The 19945-nt window shown below is 32.3% G+C and overlaps 1 protein-coding gene across 1 annotated transcript in view; it reads right to left on the reverse strand.

The window, feature by feature from the left end:
- Nucleotides 1-8282: 8282 nt before the first annotated feature.
- LOC107454327 (nose resistant to fluoxetine protein 6) overlaps nucleotides 8283-19945 on the reverse strand; it is a 37516-nt gene continuing 25853 nt past the window's right edge. The window contains exons 13-16 of the mRNA XM_043040848.2: nucleotides 18347-18470; nucleotides 16087-16261; nucleotides 13221-13363; nucleotides 8283-9430 (exon numbers count right to left, since the gene is read on the reverse strand). Coding sequence (XP_042896782.1) covers nucleotides 9296-9430; nucleotides 13221-13363; nucleotides 16087-16261; nucleotides 18347-18470 — 577 coding nt within the window. The 3' untranslated portion in view covers nucleotides 8283-9295. The remainder of the gene's footprint in view (nucleotides 9431-13220; nucleotides 13364-16086; nucleotides 16262-18346; nucleotides 18471-19945) is intronic.

Below are 19945 nucleotides of genomic sequence, written 5' to 3' on the forward strand. Positions count from 1 at the left end.
CTTTCATATTTGTAAAAACAAGTTATTTAGATTAGAGAATCTTTGCTACCGATATTTTTTCCAGGACACCTGCTCTTCATACGTCAATTTTTAGAATCCTTATCAAACATTAAGGCGAATTTAAGGTTGCATATTAATGTTTATTCAGGTGATAAAGAATACTTTGTTAAAACCTTTGCGAATCGTTATGGAGGAAAACTAGATTCAAAACATTAAAACGAGTTTGATGCCCCCATGAATATTGACGGAGGCTTAGAGGTGATATTTAAAGAAACTTTCTGTTTTATTAATCTCACTGGTTTCGCTGTTTTTAACGGCGCTTTTAAAATGATTATTTTTTTTTTCGTTTTTCCTTACTTAAATATTAAAATAAGAATGTAATATTCACTTAATTATTGACAAATATTCTAAAAAATATATATTAATTGTGGTGATGAGGGAACACTCTGTATATCTAACGAGATTAATCAATTACTCTTAGCATTTATCTGCAGTTTTAAGTTAGAGAACTTAAAAAAGTTGATCTACTTAAAACAGCTTTCGGGAATCGAGTAAGCAAATTCTACAAAATGAAATATTTCCTTTCTCTTTAGTCATAAAATATTAATTGCATCTGTTTCGAAGAATTTTGAAGAAGGAAAACCATTAGAAAAAAGTCTTCTTCTTTTAAATGGCAACCAATTTGTTTTGATGATAGTTTTAACGCAGGAATAAAAAGAGAAATAAAAAATCATGTATAAAGCAGCTAAATGCTACAATTCCGAAGGAAAGTTGCGCAATGCAGTAGAAATTCCGCAAGAAAATTGACACGAATCAAACATTTTAAAGAAGAAAACAGTGAAAATAATGAAAGTTATAAAAATGACGGTTCCTTGGGGTTTTCATCCACTTTTCCTTCGAGGTTAATATCTTCCTTACCTGTACTATGCATGATTCTTTATCGCCTTACGAGATCATCGCCAACAAAACCAATTATTTTTATTTTTTGAAATGCCGGATGCTATTTAGGCAAAGTATGAAATAATCGTCCTGATGAGGTTATTATGTAAATGTTGTGCATGTTACTGTGAATGATCGAAATCGGTGGTTGTAGACTTTCACCGGTGAATGTTGACAATCAAATTAGTCGCTTTGGTGAATGTCCGAAATATTTATTACATCCGATTTGATATTAATTTATTCGTGGATATAATTATATTTATTCGATATTTTAATACTTACTGACTATAGATTAGAACAAACATCAGTGTTTGGAGTATCGGGCAAATATATACCGGGCAATGCCACTTGACTTCAGTGTCGGGTCGGTTCAGTGTCGAAAACATCAGTGTCGGGTATACCGGGCAGTGGCACTTGACCTTAAAAAAACATCAGTGTAGTGTATTCCGGGCAAATGTATACCAGGCATTGGCACTGAACCTTAAAAAAACATCAGTGTAGGGTATATCGGGCAAATGTATACCGGGCAATGGCACTTGACTTAAAAAAAACATCAGTGTAGGATATACCGGGCGGGCAAATGTATACCGGGCAATGGCACTTAACCAGACCTAGTATGACTAGACCTTTGGTAAATGTCCGAAATATATACTAGGTCTAGTGCCACTTTTGCTATAACTTAAATATTTAAAAAAAAAATTAAACAAAGCGTTTGAATCAATTTTAAACTGATAACGAAATTATTGCTTTAAAACTAAAAAAATAATAATAAAAACTGCGCTAGATAAGAGTAATTGAAGTAGTTGCTTTATGCAGCGCATGTGCGGAAAAAATTTTTTAAAAAAAATTATCCAGGTGCATCTAAAAGTGGATGAATATTCCAGGACACCAGTTTTTCTGGGATATCATCAGTAATATAATTTTTATCACCACAAACATATGCCACAAGTAAAAATGTTCCCAAAACAGTTAACTTCATAGTTTTCAAATTAAAAACTACGTTCATTGACGATTGATAGAGGCAAGTGTTCTAACAAAAAACAGAGTGATGGATAACTTTAAAAGTGTCATATTAATCAGAACAAAACCACGTGTTTTTTTTTTCTTTTTTTCTGCCTTTAAAGCAATACTATTGTCTACTAGAGTTATCAAACTACTGGCTACCTCTTTATGCGTAACAAAGAATATTACTCTAATCACGAGTCTATTTACAGATTACCATAAAGTAAGATTTTATAGATAAAGTTTTTGTTTGTTTCTCAAAATACAAGTTTAAAAAGTTGGTTTTATGGTCTGTTAAATAATAGGTGATAACACGGTATTATTTTCGCGTACTATAAAAACAAAAGGGTGAGATTTTTATTTTCGCTTATCAAATTTAACAGCTTCTTAGAAGTTGTAGCAATTTTGAAATTGAGATACTTTTATCTGCGTGTCAGTGGTGCGCACCCATAAATAGAGTTAGATAAAATGAAAAACTTTCTGCAAACACGAACTCGCAGTTGAAAAACTTTTCTCACGCATTGATTAACTCTTGTAACTAGCTTATTAACTTTCAACCCTTTCGTCGCCATCTCATTTTGGAGATTTGTTTGAAAACCATGGATTTTTTTATATACTCTATAATGCTTTGCGCCACAGGAATAAATTTGGTTAAAAATCAAATAAAAATTTAAATAGAAATCCAAAAATGTTATCTGCAAAAACACTTATTAAATAATTGAAAAAAATACCTGAAATTTGAGCAAGAGAAAGATTTTATTCACAGAATTTTATAAGTGTTTTTATAAAAATAACGATGAGAGATTTTATTGATTTATTTTTGGATGAATATACACCGAAGAAGCATTACATTATGACCACCCAACTAATAACATGTAGGACCACCTTTAGCCCTCAAAACTACTAGCACCGCCGTGGCATTGATTCCACCAGGTGCTGATAGGTAGTCTGAGGTATCTGGTACCCAGCGCTCACCAACAGGTCCTGTAATTCCCTCACATTGCGAGGGGGTAGCGTGGCAGCACGAATTTGGTTTTCCAAGTAGGACCACAAATGCTCTATTGGATTAAGGTCAGGTGAATTTGGGGGCCAAGACATGACTTGAAAGTCACTGGAATGTTCCTCGAACCAATCCATGACGATTCGACCCTTATGACATGGTGCATTATCCTGTTGGTAAACACCATCCCCCGCAGGAAAAACTGTTGCCATGAATGGGTGAACCTGGTCTGCAACTATGTTCAAGAAGCTTACAGACGTCAGGGATTGTTTTATATGGATTATGAGTCCTAATGTGCCCCATGAAAACATTGTTCCTGGGAGAGAAACCATAGAAACCTGGGTGAGCCCATTGTTATAGATGGAGGGTGGTCATAATGTAATGGCTCTTCGGTGTACATACGTTAGTCTTTTTATATTCTGGCCATTTTTCTGAGGTTAATGCAAACGGTAATTTATTTGTTTTTCTTATGACTTGATCTTCCTCTTTTGACGGTTAGCCAAAAATTCTGGTTCTAACGATAGTTCTTATTACTACACATTTTGTCAAAAATACAAAACTGAAAGGAGACATTTAATAGGATAAATGATTTTTTTCAGACATGCTCTAAAGTATCATGTTAAAATTACCAAATTTTATCGCGGATAATAAAAACATATTTTACTGCCAATTTGAAAAAAATTATTATCAAAGCGCTTTGGTAAAAACTATCGAGCTCCTTGCTGTTCCCATAGAGCCAAAATCACGGTAACTTCTACCATATTCTGGTTGTTTTGACCATACTTTTCTCAGTATGATATTCTAAACATAATTATATACAATTTTTTAATTATTATTTTTGCTTTTAATTAAGTATCTAATGAAGACTAGTTTAAAAAATATGAAAAAATGCATTTATTTTTAGCAAAACCTAACTATATTCTAAATATTTCATTATCAACTTATATGGCACTTATTTTTATATTATACATCAACCACGGATACAATCCTGGAACCAATAAGTATAAACCAACTGGAACAGCAAAGAATCAGCCAATCCACAATATCTTCTGAAAAGAGAAACATTATAATAAATAAAAATACTAATAAGAAAACTCTAGAAGCCACTAAATTTGAAGTTTGGTGATAAATACCGAAAACACAGTATGAACCAACTGGAACATCAAGGAATCAACCAATTTACAATATCTTCTGAAAGGAGAAACATGATAATAAATAAAAAATACAAATAAAAAAATTGCAAAATATAGAAAATTGTAATTGCATTATTGCAATCTGGTTACAAGTTAGTCAAATGTTTTTTTCTTTCTTTTACCTTTATTTTGATAGATTTTTATGTACGCCATAATTCTATTCGGGTTGCAAGAACTGCATAAATTGATGTTTGTCTTCTTGTTCAGTAAGTTGGATTGATTTTTTCCCGCCAATAAACGCTTGTTAAGACGTCACAAAAAAACATTCCTGTAACCAATATTTATGATTATATTAAAATAGCCACATAAGACAGTAATTATGAGTAAATTAATCATAAAAAAGACATAAAAAATACTTTAAATTTACGTTATGTAAAACAAATAAAAAGAAAAAAATCAGTCTGGAAAACAATCAACTCCAAAAAGTACTAAAATTATCGTAATATTTTTTTTATTTGATCTTCATGTGCTGCTTTTTTCAATGCTTATGTTAGCCAGATTTATGACAAAACAGCTCTTTATGTGTGATTATAGTGTTGAAGTCCATAAAGTGGATCTGGTCAAACTGTGTGATGATATGAAAAACCTTAAACAACACCAATTTTCCCAATAGGTTAAAAGCCAAAACAAAATGTAAACAGTACATATGTGCATTTAAGCAGTATTTTAATTTTAAATTCAACTTTCAACTGCAATAAACCTATGAATATTACGGGTTATTCTAATATTAAACTATTTCATTTAGTTATGTGATGCATTAGAGCTGTTTATTTTTAATTTTTTTTCACCATTTACATTTTAATATGGTTAACCCAAACTTAATGAATTTATATGTAATTTTCTTTTACAACATGTTTTGTTTAATTTATTTGTAAGATTAAAATATTAAAAAATTATTAATTAAATTACTTTATCCATTCAGCGATTACTTTGCATTTTCAGACGTACGATTTTTCTCAAAATTCCCGTTATATATAATTATAAGTCTTACTCCCTTAATATTTATCCATTTTTCTCAAATATTCACTCAATTTTGTCATTGGGTATAATGATTGCTGGATTTTTTTATATAATCTGAGCTTAAATAATGAAATTAATTCAATTTTAAATGGGGGGTTTTTTTCTCTTGATTTTTAGAAAGTTTTGTGACATTAAAAAAAAGTCTCGTCTTTGAAAAAAAACATTCCATATTAAAAAATCGTGAAGTTAATTTACTTGTACTTACTCAGCAGGCATCGATGTTGGCTAGTTTTCTTTTTAAAAAAAATTAACCCAGACCAATTTCTATTAAGTTGGGAGCAATCCTGGTGTATAATTTGAAATAAACTTCGTCCATGTATTCTGTCCATCTAAAACAACTCTGAAGAATAAACCTCGTCATAGTATTCTGTCCATCTAAAACAACTCTAAAGAATAAACTTCGTCCATGTATTCTGTCCATCTAAAACAACTCTAAAGAATAAACTTCGTCCATGCATTCTGTCCATCTAAAACAACTCTAAAGAATAAACTTCGCCCATGTATTCTGTCCATCTAAAACAACTCTAAAGAAAAAACCTCGTCATAGTATTCTGTCCATCTAAAACAACTCTAAAGAATAAACTTCGTCCATGTATTCTGTCCATCTTAAACAACTCTAAAAATATCATGATAAAATTATCAAATTTTATCACATATTTTAAAACCATATTTTATTGATAGTTTTGCCAAAATCACTACCGAAGCGTTTGGTCAAAATTACTGAGCTTTTTGGTATTCCCATAGAGCCAGAAACACGGTAAAATTTACCATATTCAGGTAGTTTTAACCATACTTTTTTCTCAGTCTAGGTAACACATGATTCTTCAGCGGCAAATATGAAACTAAAACTCATTAGAAAAGCTATAAAAAAGCGTACAAAAAACAGCTTTTAAAATCTGTAAATTAGTTTCAAACTGGATTGCTGTATGCAGAGAAAAACATTTTACCATTTAGTGCTTCCTCTGCTAAATTATAGAGTAAACATTCAACTTTGTTATAGGTTAGCTGCAAGTATACGATTTCGTGATTTCATACTGTTATGCACTGTAAAATATTCCAGATCAAATTAAGGAAAAATAGGACTGGCACTTAGGCTACTGTATTTTTCACCGTAAAATCCTTTTCCATCTTAAAATTTCTGCAGAACAAAACATTTGATGTACCTTAATTTTTATACAGTAGAATTTACTGTAAAATCACTGAAATCACTTTAAGTAAATATTACTGTACAAAATTACCATATAAAATTTTACGATAAAAACGGGTTTTACAACGGCTGGACTCAGAGAGCTAGTACTTTTTACCTTAAATTGATCCAGAATTGTGTGAATTTTATTATTACTACGGTAAAACGTAATCGCAATGTAAATCACTAGTAAAGATACAAAGCACTTTATTGCACTCAATAAATGTGATTGCGAAACTATAACATTATTGCATGTTTTGTAGAACATTATCTCATTCTAAATCTGCTATCTAATTCAGAATCTGCTGCCTAATCCTAAATTTGCTATATAATTCTGAATCTGAAAACAATAAAGAAACATCAGTCACCTTGGCTGCTTTGAATTAAATTTCTTCTTTTTTAAAAATATATATCATGCGTCACAATTATGTCGTAATAAAATATTCTTACTTAATATGAAAATCTTGTAGTAAATGATTATTTTTTTAATTATCACTTTAAATCGTATCATTTGCATAGATTATTAATATTTTTTCACATGTTTCCTTATAAATAGTTTTTTTTTAATTGATAAAAATCAATATCGATTAGAATTCGCAAGTAACAAATAAGAATTCGTTAGTAAAAAGATATCCGGTATAAAGGTAATCCTCAAAAAAGAAGACATTTTTAAATCCCTGGTCTACTTTATGTTTATTTTATAACTTATGCATATTTTTTACTACGAAAAGTGTCATTCAGACTGGGTTTCAACAAAATAATAAATTAATTTTTTCATGTTACTATGTGTCATTCCCTCACATCACCCCACTGTTGAATTAAAATAAGAAAAAAACATTTATAAAAAAAAGCCATTAGTTTATAGATTCCTTGTTGATGTTGTTGTTGTTGTTAATTTACGTCGCACTAGAGTTGCACAATGGGCTATTGGCGACGGTCTGGGAAACATCCCGGAGGATGATCCGAAGACATGCCATCACAACTTTGATCCTCTGCAGAGGGGATGGCACCCCCGCTTCGGTAGCCCGACGACCTGCGCGCGAAGTCGAGCACTTTACGGTAGCACATTTTAACGAGGACCAATACCGCGCACCCTCGGTCCCTACGCAGACTGATCCAAGTGGTCACCCACCCGCACACTGACCGTAGCCAGTGATGCTTGACTCCGGTGATCTGCTGGGAACCGTGTCTTAACGATCAGTCCACTGCGAGACAACTACCTCATTGAAAGTGAGGGGATTTAAATATCGACCATGTCAACCGTCATCCATCAAAAAGTATCTCATCATGGACTCGAGTTAACGCGTCTTATATACCAGTGAATTGGAATTGTATTTTTGTAGTGGTAGATACACTACAGTACTCCCCCACCAGAATTATATCTGGGATGAAATTTGATGAACGGATACCACTAGTTGATTCATTGCTGTTTTGTGAGAAACCGGGAGAGTCGTATTAAGATCACCGTACTTTTTGAGCACTGATAGTGAGAGCTATGTTAAGTTCACGGTAGTGGTCGCTCCTAAGTTGCCTTTAGCAGTCGAGTGTATACATTGTACGTTGTGTGTGATCGAGACTGAGCAGCAACAGCGCGATGAAGACAATGTCGCAGTCGCAAGTAGGAAGTCAACTTTTCAATGTGGACCATCCATCGAAGTAGGCGTGTTCAAATCGTAGTGGGCGTTTCTGTCAAGGCAGGCATGTTCACATCACGTCCGAAGGTCACCAATGAGGGTTGTCATAGACAATGTCAACCTTCATCTATGGAAAGGTACCCCAACATGGACTCGAGTTAACATGTCTTATATACTAGTGAATTGGAATTGTATTTTTGTAGTGGTAGATGCACTACAAAAGTATGATGCAATAAATACCCCAGAACATATAAATTAAGTTGAATAAATATAAAACTATAATTTCATAAATCAAATTATAGAAATGCTTACTTAAAAAATCAATTTTATTTATATGCTAGAAATAAGAAGCCAATTTTTAACAATAAAAACAATTGAAAATTTCACAGTTCTTCTAATTTTACATTTTATTTACATTTCAAGATTTTCAATAAATGTTCATTGGTGTAATTGATCTTTATTTAAAAAAAACTTTAAGTAATTACAGTTAGACTGTCTGTTTTACTATCAGGAGACTAATCAAGATATTTATTTCACAGATTATACAGTAAATTTGTGTATTTTTATGCATTTTTAGTGTTATTATTTAAATAATCAAGCATTTGAATAGTCCGTACACCCTATTTAAAACTAAAGAATTTGTTCATTTTATGATTATTTCCTTTACATTATGCTTACAAATAAATATCAGTTCTTTATCAGTTATTTAAATCTAATCAAACATGACTTAAAAACCATTTGAGTTAGCTTGAATAAATTTGTACAGTTTATGATTGTTTTCATCTTGAGTTGAATTTGTTATTTATCAATTATTTAAATCTAATCAAACACGACTTAAAAGCCATTTGAGCTTAGCTTGAATAAATTTGTACAGTTTATGATTGTTTTCATTTTGAGTTGAATTGTTCTTTATCAATTATTTAAATCTAATCAAACACGACTTAAAAACCATTTGAGTTAGCTTGAATAAAGTTGTACAGTTTATGATTGTTTTCATCTTGAGTTGAATTCGTTTTTTATCAGTTATTTAAATCTTATCAAACACGACCCAAAAACCATTTGAGTTAGCTTAAATAAATTTGTACAGTTTATGATTGTTTTCATCTTGAGTTGAATTTGTTCTTTATCAGTTATTTAAATCTAATCAAACACGACTTAAAAACCATTTGAGCTTAGCTTGAATAAATTTGTACAGTTTATGATTGTTTTCATCTTGAGTTGAACTTGTACATCATCAGATTTTAAAGTCTGAGCGAAATAAAATCAGATAACAGTTTTAATTGTATCTTCATCATAATTAAGATGAAAGATAATGCATAACTTAGGAACATTTGTATCGTGATTGAAGCTTATTATTCAGCATTTTTTCCATTCTAATCACCGGAGATTCAAATATCAGTGATACTAATATTGAGGAAGTAAAAATCAGCATAATCAATCCCAAAAACAACAAAACCTGTAAAAAAAAATGAAGCCAATAAATATATAGCTAACAAGGGAGACTAGGGAAGTGTGACTCGCCAATTTTGAAATAAATTAGTGGGATGTATACCTTATGGGAAATAATTTTAGGGGGCAACATTCGTTTCGGCCCATAGAAGGTCCTATGAGAGATAAAAAATAATTCAATATACAGAAAAATCGGTATTTTATTACTTCAATGCAGACTATTAGTTATTGTAATTGTCTCATACTCCAATTAATTTGTAATTAATTGGATAATTAATTACTTTCACGTACTATATAATGCATATTTATTGTTAAAATTGATTTTGAAAATTTTATGTATCTGCAGTTTTTCAGAAAAACCTGTTAGGTTAATTTAAAAAAAAAAAATTGACATCAAATTTTTTTAATTTTTTTTTTCAAAAAACTTTCCAAATTAATTGGAGTATGTAATTGCAAATCAATTAATTAATTAATAATTCATTAACAATTAATTAATAATTAGCAATTACGAAACGATTAATTAATTTTCTGAATAATTTATTAATTAGCAAATTAATTAATTATCCAATTAATTACAAATTAATTGGATTATGAGACAATTACAATAACTAATAGTCTGCATTGAAGTAATAAAATACCGATTTTTCTATATATTGAATTATTTTTTATCTCTCACAGGACCTTCTATGGGCCGAAACGAATGTTGCCCCCTAAAATTATTCCTCATAAGGCATACGTCCCACAAGTTTATTTCAAAATTGGCGAGTCACATTTCCCTAGTTTCTTTTGTAAGACATAAAAAAAATAAAGAAACTTCAATTTAAAAAAAACGTCACACATTAAAAAAAGCTCCATAAGTTGGTGTTTATCACTTTTGTGGAGGAGAATAAGAGAGATGTTTGTTGGCTGTCAGCAGGATTCGAACGATGGACCTTTGGGGTTATATTCGGATGATCTAACCCAGTGTTTCCCAAAGTGTGGTGCGCGTACCCCCAGGGTACGGGAACAGTTTAGCGGGGGTACGGGCTCTTATCCGAAATATCTTGCAACAAACGAAAATTTCAAAAATTTTTATTTAAAAACACAACTAGCCATGAAAATTTACGATTACGTATTTTTCTATTGGCTATCTCAGTGTTACGAAAAATTTAGAAAGGGTGCACAAAAGTCATAAGTTTGGCAAACACTGATCTAAGCACTTAGGAAACTCAGTCCAGAGTGAGTTTAGAAGTTTTATATATTGGACGCCACAAACTCCCCCTCCATAAAAGCAAAACGTCTGACTCGTTGATAGTCGTGAGCATTTCATGACACTGAGAGGCCGTAAGTGAAGTCGCCATTCTAGTGCAGTTTGGGCCTTGACGCTGTAGACTTAGACGAATTAATTGTCGAATCAAGGCAAACCGTGGAACGAGGTGAAGTAGTGTAGCTCTGCCGATGAGGAAGATGTTGCATTGCGTATTCAAGTGTTCGTAATCACGAATGTGGAGGAAAACAGGAGAGAGAGATGCTTGTCGGCTGCCGGCAGGGTTCGAACCAAGGACCTCTGAGGCCGTAGACGTAGATGGATGCTCTATACTAGGAAAAATATTTATACACCGAAATTTTTACCGGATTGAAAAGCGTGTACGCCGAAGTCCTGGTTGAGTTACGAAGCTTTATATTGTGGTAGCCGCACTTTCCTTGTCAGGCAATACAGAGGCCGCCGCACATTGGCAACTTCAATGGTTCATGTACAAAACGCATTAGAACTGAAAAAATCTTGCAAGTTGTAGGTAAAAGGATGCTTGAGAAGGTAGACGAAAAAAATATAATTATTCACGACTTCTAATAAACCTCACGAAGGACTTTCATAAACTACTTGTATTATTTATCAACCAACTCTGTGTATTGGGAAGCGAGAATGGGTTAAAATGGCCACTATTGCTTAAGTGTATTCTTTGTACCATTACAACAACGCAAACGAACAAAACAGTCCCTACAGAAACTATTTTTATTTCCATTTCATTACTTTTTCGTATTTTTGACTTTTTATGTGATAAATCGCCAATTATTAGTTAAATAATAAAAATAACAATTAATATTGCAATTAATTGCTGTTCTGATGTTTGATATTATTGATTTAATATCGCTTTTGCTTTAAACTAGGTTAGATTCTGAATCAAATTTTAATTATTGTAATGAGACAATGATTGCTCAGAGTTGTTGTGCATACCTACTTAAAATAAAAGACAATAAAAAAGGAATTTACTATTATTAAAAATATTGGAGCAATATTTTAAAAAAAAACATATTTTTTCCAAGTGTGATATTTCGACATTAGATAATCCCTTGGTATTATTTCCAGATAGATTCTTTGCAATTTTTTTAAAATTTCCACTAGATATTAGACCAATATGCGAAAGCATCTCATTGAAGTAAAACACTTCCACAAAAGCTAGCTGTCAGTCGAATAAACAATTAACTTCACAATTTCAAGACAATGGCATGCTGGTGACAATATGTTCAGGAATACAAATTGGCCACCTTAGCTTTCCAGCTTGGCCGATATTCATCTAAAACTGTGTGAACTTTAAACCAGCATCAGTGATAGAATCTTTCCTAATGGCAGCTCAATGATTTTACTACTGCATACATTGGCTACATTACATGTTATTGCTCACATTGAAATTGTTGTGTTTTAAAATAACACTCTCCTGAACAATTGATACTAATATGCGAATGTTAGTCAATCAGATATTAGAATAATATGAGAAAGCATCTCATTAAAGTAAAACATCCCGCAAAGCAAGCTGTCAGTCGGTGAAGAATTGAAGTTTAAGATTTCACAATTTCAAGACAATGGCATGCTGGTGACAATATGTTCAGGAATACAAACTGGCCACCTTAGCTTTCCAGCTTGGCTGATATCTATCTAAAACTGGGTGAACTTTGAACCGACATCAGTGATAGAATCTTTCCTAATGGCAACTCAATGGCTACTTAATATCTTATTGCTCACATTTAATTCGCGTGCAGGTCGTCGGGCTACCGAAGCGGTGGTGCCATCCCCTCGGCAGAGGATCAAAATTGCGATGGCATGTCTTCGGATCATCCTCAGGGATGTTTCCCAGACCGTCGCCAATGGCCCATTGTGCAGCTCAAGTGCGACGTAAATGAACAACAACAGCTCACATTTAAATTGTTGCGCTTTTTGCAAAAAAAAGAAGAAAAAAAACGTTCTTCTGAGCAATTTGAAAATGTGACTTATCGTTATATCACTTAAATTAAGCCTTCAATTGGTATTTTAAAATGCATTGGTTACATTGAAAGATAATGCGTCGGAATATAATTCCATCTCCCATCAATATAACAATTTTATAAAATAAATATTTTCAAACTATGTTGTTGTTGCTGCTGACGTATACCATTAAGGCAGAGGGGGTGCGATTGTTCTTGTTTTCCAGTGGAGCCATCTATGGCCAAGAATTCGACTTCCGCTACACCATACGTCGCACCCGTTTATAGGGTAGCCCATTCATACATACATTCATTCTTCCACAGATCGTAATTTTGACCTGAATCAGAGAACGATCAATCTTCAATTCAGTACCCCCAGAGGTATTGATTTGTTATGGGAATATGGAGGACTTTGAGACTCGACAGATTTAACGTGCATCAGTCACCATTTACTACACGGGGAGTCTTCGGCCGACAGGGATCAAATCCATGACCACTTGGATATGGGCCCAGTGCCCTACCAACCAGGCTATCCCGGCCCTCAAACTATGTTAGTAAATGTATATGGAAACACTCACCATTGTTGGGTGCGAAAAAGCTAGAGGAGTTCGTAAAGTAAACATATAAGAACCAATAAAAAGTGGATGGATGAGATATGCACAAAAAGTTATCCGACTCAAAGGGATGAAAATTCTACAAGACAGAATCTTATCTACAACTCCTAAAAAAGATAAACAAACAAATTTATCTTCTACTTTTAATGTACATTTATCAATAAAATTATTAGACAAACCAAAATATTTATGTTTAAATGTGTTTTGTAATCACTGTCCTTAATATTTTGCTCCAATGCCCAACTAGAGAATGACCTTTCCTCATACAGGTATCTGAAGGGCAGATTTTTCGGCCACCCTTTCAGGGGCACCATATTAGGTGGTCCAACGTTGCTCCCATAGTAAGGACAGAGAGTACAGAGAAGGAAAGGACATCCATGCCTTGCCCGGGATTCGAACTCAGAACCTTTCTGATACGAGACCAGTTCCCTGACCCCTACACAGGCAGTTCGGCAGATGTCCTTAATATATACATTCTGAAAATTAACTTCACAAATCAATATTAAAGTATGAAATATAAGAATGTTTTCCAAATATTGCGAATTATGATAGAGATGAATCACAGAAAATTTGCAATTAAAATTATATAAACTAGTTTACCTATCAAATAAAACTAAAAATCGTTAGGAATAACGTCTGTTTGTTATAATAATGACATGCAGTTAAGACGAGGATCGCAAAACACAAAAAGAAATTAGCAGTCATACTGCACACCTTAAAATTTGATGTACTTATCTCTTCAATATTTTTTAAAATATAATGATTTGTCTAAATATATCTCAAACTATTTTTTTCATTTTCTTTCTGCCTAATTATTGAGAAAAACTGTTGAATGACTATAGAACGATATTCATTCCATTAGATAGCCAGTTATAAATACACCGAAGAGCCATTACATTATGACCACCCTGATAATAACATGTAGGACCACCTTTAGCCCTCAAAACTGCTAGCACCAGCCGTGGCATTGATTCCACGAGGTGCTGATAGGTAGTCTGAGGTATCTGCTACCAAGCGCTCACCAACTGATCCTGCAATACCCTCACATTGCGAGGAGGTAGCGTGGCAGCACGAATTTGGTTTTCCAAGTAGGACCACAAATGCTCTATTGGATTAAGGTCAGGTGAATTTGGGGGCCAAGACATGACTTGAAAGTCACTGGAATGTTCCTCGGCGATTCGACCCTTATGATATGGTGCATTATCCTGTTGGTAAACACCATCCTCCGCAGGAAGAACTGTTGCCATGAACGGGTGAACCTTGTCTGCAACCATGTTCAAGTAGCTTACAGACGTCAGGGATTGTTCTATGAGGATTATGGGTCCTAATGTGTTCCTTGAAAACATTGTTCCTGGGCGAGAAACCATGAAAACCTGGGCTAGCCTATTGTTATAGATGGAGGGTGGTCATAATGTAATGGCTCTTCGGTGTACAAACAACTAAATCAAGTTTTAAAGATCAAAGAATAGGGATTTTTGACTGATAATTTCCTCAAAAAGAAAAGTTAAGGTGGAGACGCGGGTAAAGGGCATATTTCTGCATATTAAAAATAGATGCTCTGTGAAAAACAAAATTAAAATTGCCAATTAAATAGAAAAAACCAGAATATTTGTTCTTATTTAGATGTGAATATACATTTATATTATATATTTTGTATAATATGTTTAAGTAACATATTAATACTTTAATTTATTGGGTTATCAAATAATATAAAATGTTAGAAGATGTTACAAATTGGAAAGAATTTTTTAAAATGAAGGTAGCAGAAAATCTATAGAAACATTAAAAATAAGTTTTTAGTTTTGATGTTTATAACAGTAAAGAAAAAGGCAATTTCTTATCTGGTTTATCTGTTTGTCTTTTATTCCACCGATTTGCACTTTAAGTGTGCAATGTCGCATTTTTTTCAATCCACTTTACGATATAAATCAATGTCAGAGTGTTTATGTCTTTTGTTTTGCACTTTAAATGCATAGTCATTTTTTAATACATTGTATGGGGTTAATCAGTAATGAGGGGTAAAGCGGCGAGTCCGTGAGGAAGAACCAGCACTGTAAAAGGATTTCGCAAAATTGAGCAAAAATGTAACCAAATAACCCCGAAACAAATTTGAATTTTTAAAACCCCATTTTTAAGTGTCTTACTATTTTCAATAATGAGCACATGTATTTTCATATTTGACTACATTTGTTTCAGAGCTATTTTGACACTTTTTTTACTCAATTTAAAAAAAAAAAAATTTTTAACAGTGCCAAACGCGATTCAAACTTTCCGTTTAACAGCAGTATTTCATTTACCATAAACTTTTAAACTTTAACTAATTTAATTAACTTAAATATACTGTTTTGAATTTTAAAATTATTCTAGCATTTTCTTACGAAAGCCTGATTGTCTCGAAAACTGTCTTTTTAAATTTTATAATTTTCGATTCATTAGTTATTTATTTCTATTTCCCCACGTTATTCGCGAAAATCAAGTTCTAAGATATACAATGAATGTAATATAACTTTGTGAAAACTGTTATAAATTATACTTACCATAAATTATTTCAATTTGTCTATTTGTGGTATATATAGAGTTTTACGTATATTCACTTGTCTTATTGGTAGTAGTATTCTAACATTCAAACGATGTTTACAATGTAATGTTTAATCAATGTTCAATTCAATGTTTTCCGTTTTCGATAACCTTCTTTATCATATTTTTATAAAGATCCTTAGCTAATTTGTAACTTATGTTTAATATAATAAATTTGTCAGATGCACAATTTTAAAACTTTAGATTTTTAACTTTACAAAATTTTTCAGCATGATGTAAAATCAATACAGACCTCCTCTTCCAGATAAGCATGCAAAAATCACCCAAGCCACACTTAAAGCCCAAGCTGTTCGGCTTAAAGCGTTATAGAAACTTGCTCCTACTATTCCTAAAGTTTGTCCATATAAGCCATAAACGCAGAATAATGCAACTAGAACTGCAATTAACCAACCAAGCCATAAATAAATCTGAAAGGTAATAAGCGAAAGTTGAAGTATGTAGAATATCAGTCAATAAATTCTAAAATTTTCCTTGGTGTACATATAGGGCATTCTGTAATAACTGCCCTTAATATTTATTTTTAAGGATCGCAAATTATTATGTAAAGAAGAGAAAAATCAAATCAATCGAAATCAAAGGAGTTACAGTTGAGGAGGGTGGATGTAAAAAACATTGCAACCTGTTTGATTGCTTAAGAATAAAGAAAGGAGTTGAATGGTGATGGTTAGAAACGCCTCCTCTTCAAATATCATCAGACAATGAAACAGGTTTTTATGTATTTACACCGATCTTCCTTAATTGTGAGATTCTAATAGCTTTTTTGATTTTCATTAGTTAAATATTAATTTGTGATCCTTAATGTAAAGTATTGTTATACCATTTTAACTTCGTTTTTAACAAGAATTCTAAATGTTGCCCAGTAGGAAAAGGGGTGAAGTCCTAAGTTTTTAATGTCCATACACTTCTCGACACGATCCACTTCAACAGTAGAATTACAAATAAAGAGTTGTAAGAGTCATAAAAAAACAGGCTATCATAAGCATTAATTAAAAAAAGCAGCATAAGATCAATGAAAAAAAACAGACGATAATTTTGAAACTTCTTGAAGTTGATTGTTTCCCAGACAGAGTTTTTTCTTTTTATTTCCACCAGCGTGCATTTTTAATGCTTTTATAAAATATTAGTTTAAAGAATTTATTTAGTTTTTTATGATGAACTTATTAACCATTACTGTCTTGGTGGTGATTTCTGCATAAATATGAATTTCGAAGAAAGAAGGAAATTTTGTGGCATCTTCAAGAGACGTATATTGCCTGAAATTGAAAACCAATCCAGCCCTACTGACGACAGGAGAACAAATATCAATTGATGTGGTTTTTGTAATCCATGACTTGAAATAGGGAGGTGTTTATGAAAGTCTATCCAGAAACAAAGAATAAAAAATTAATAAACATTTAAGCAATAAATAACCAGTGATTGCATTAATGCGATGACAATTTTCTCTGTTTTGTAATTAATCGTCATATTATATTCCCTTTTTTTCATTTATTGGGAATTTTCATTACAACACATCTTGTATATGAACCAATACATACTTCCACTATTGTCAAAAAGACTATTAGGCAATTTTTTAGTTGTGAAAAAGAAAAGTTTTATAAATGCAATACTCTGAAAGCTGTAACTCGTTGAAAACATGCATTTGAAGCTAAAGGATATTATTATATTGAAACCAAAGTTATTGTGCGAAATTATTGGTTTATCGTAAAAGTTTTATAAATGCAGTACTTTGAAAGTTGTAACTTGTTGAAAACATGCATTTGAAGCTAAAGGATTTTGTTATATTGAAACCAAAGTTATTGAGCGAAATTATTGGTTTATCATAAAAGTTTTGTAAATGCAGTACTTTGAAAGTTGTAACTCGTTGATAACATGCATTTAAAGCTAGAGGATATTATTATATTGAAACCAAAGTTACTGTGCGAAATTATTGGTTTATCGTAAAAGTTTTATAAATGCAGTACTTTGAAAGTTGTAACTCGTTGAAAACATGCATTTGAAGCTAAAGGATTTTATGATATTGAAGCCAAAGTTATTGAGCGAAATTATTGGTTTATCGTAAAAGTTTTATAAATGCAGTACTTTGAAAGTTATAACTCGTTGAAAACATGCATTTGAAGCTAAAGGATTTTATTATACTGAAACCAAAGTTATTGTGCGAAATTATTGGTTTATTACATAGCACTGAAAAATATTATACGAGCTTTTTCAGATGCATGATAAATCGGCGGAAAATTGAATGATAATGTACATATACATATATAAATACGATAAACGTTATTGTCATCTACACTAAATCAAAATAGGGACACGTTATTTTTCTTGGTATATTTCATTTAATATTTACATAAATAGTTAATTGAGAGTTAAGTAAAACAATACAACCATTTTTTTTCAATAATCTACCACGTGAACAAAATAACAATTAATTAATTTTATTTAGTTTTTTTTTGACAAAAAAAAGTAAATAGAAAAATTACAAATGAAGCACTTACTCTGTTGATTTTAAAACTTGCATTTCTTCTCTTAAACATGATATGACCAAGACCTATTCCGATGATGTATGGTGCAATCCTTATGTATGGCTTTATGTAAATTTTATCCATGAATGTTTTCCAGCTGGAGAAGTATGAATACAATATATCAAAATTTTTTAATTCATGTAGGGTATCTCGTAATTGTTACCCTTAACATACATTTTTGCAGTTATTTAAAAAATGAAATAAAAATATTTTAATTATAATTAGAGATCTCAAATTTATTAAAGGTTCCAAATGTTATTAAGGTCAGAAAAAATGAAGCAGCAATAAAAATCAAATGCAAGTTGCTACTGTTGTTTTTCTTTTTGTTTTTCCTTTTTTTTTAAATTTAACTCGATTGCATTCGCCCTCTAGCCTGGTTATAACAAAGCAGTCTCGTGACAGTACCACAATTTCGAGACCAATGGTATGAGAATAGTGGTGGGGTCAGTCTTGCATATAGGCAGCCTTTTTTCCCCCATAGTAACTTGTACTTATGGATCTGGAACAAGATGGGCATAGCACCGCCACCGGGGATTAAATCAGCTGAAAACCTTATTGTTTGTATGGAAATCATGGTATTTTACGGAAAAAATCGCTCTTCTGAACATGTGATTATATAGATTGTAATAATTATAGATAGATAGGTTGTAGATAGTTTTACCACCTTCTTTTCTTTCACTGAATTCATAGTTTAGAAACATTTGTGTACGTTCTCATTTAAATACTAATTAGTAAACTTAAAAATGTGCCTAATTTTTAGGTTAAATTTATAGGTATAATAAATCTGATAAGTTTGAAAATCCTAGGTTTTACCGATAAAACTTTGTATTTACCAATATGCCTTGAACACTTTAATATGCTTCCATTTTGGCCCTTTGCAAAGCCGTTGCAGTAACACCTAGATATTAACGCAAAGGTAAATAGGCTGCACCCCATAAGCTTGGTAAAAGGCCGAAATGAAATCATATCTAAGCATACTTCGCATATTTACCAAGCCACTTTGGTGAATCTTTGTTTTACCGGTAAAACCTAGGATTTACCATATTTTGGCTTTTACGGCGTATATAGAGGAAGGAAGAGGCTACGGAGTAGAACATTGGTAGTCGCAAACTCAAAATTGTGTCGGTTGTTCAACGACAGTTATAAAATTAAAATAATAAAATCTATGCCTAAGAGTCGTGGTGGCTCAGGGGATAGAGCGTTCGCCTTCCAATGAGGAGAGCCACATTCAAATCCCAACGATGGCTGATCGACACGAATGCCGCACCTGGGTCACACTGACCATTGTACTGACGTAAAATATCCTCAATGATAGACAGATCATGGGTTAGAGTCCCCTTGCCATCAGGCTAACCTTGGGCGGTTTTCGGGGTTTTCCTCTTCATGTAACGCAAATGTGGGTTAGTTCCAACAAATAGTCTTCCACGATGGCAAATTTCACCCAATACTTGATCCAGGAGTACCCTTGTCTTCTGGATCGGGTTCAAAATTACTAGGGTACGGCGTTAAACATTGGTTGTCGTAAACTCAAAATATGATCAGCAGTTCTAAGCCGGTTAGAAAATATAAAAT

This window comes from Parasteatoda tepidariorum, chromosome 8 (assembly GCF_043381705.1).
Source record: "Parasteatoda tepidariorum isolate YZ-2023 chromosome 8, CAS_Ptep_4.0, whole genome shotgun sequence".
In the NCBI taxonomy this organism is placed as follows: domain Eukaryota; kingdom Metazoa; phylum Arthropoda; class Arachnida; order Araneae; family Theridiidae; genus Parasteatoda; species Parasteatoda tepidariorum.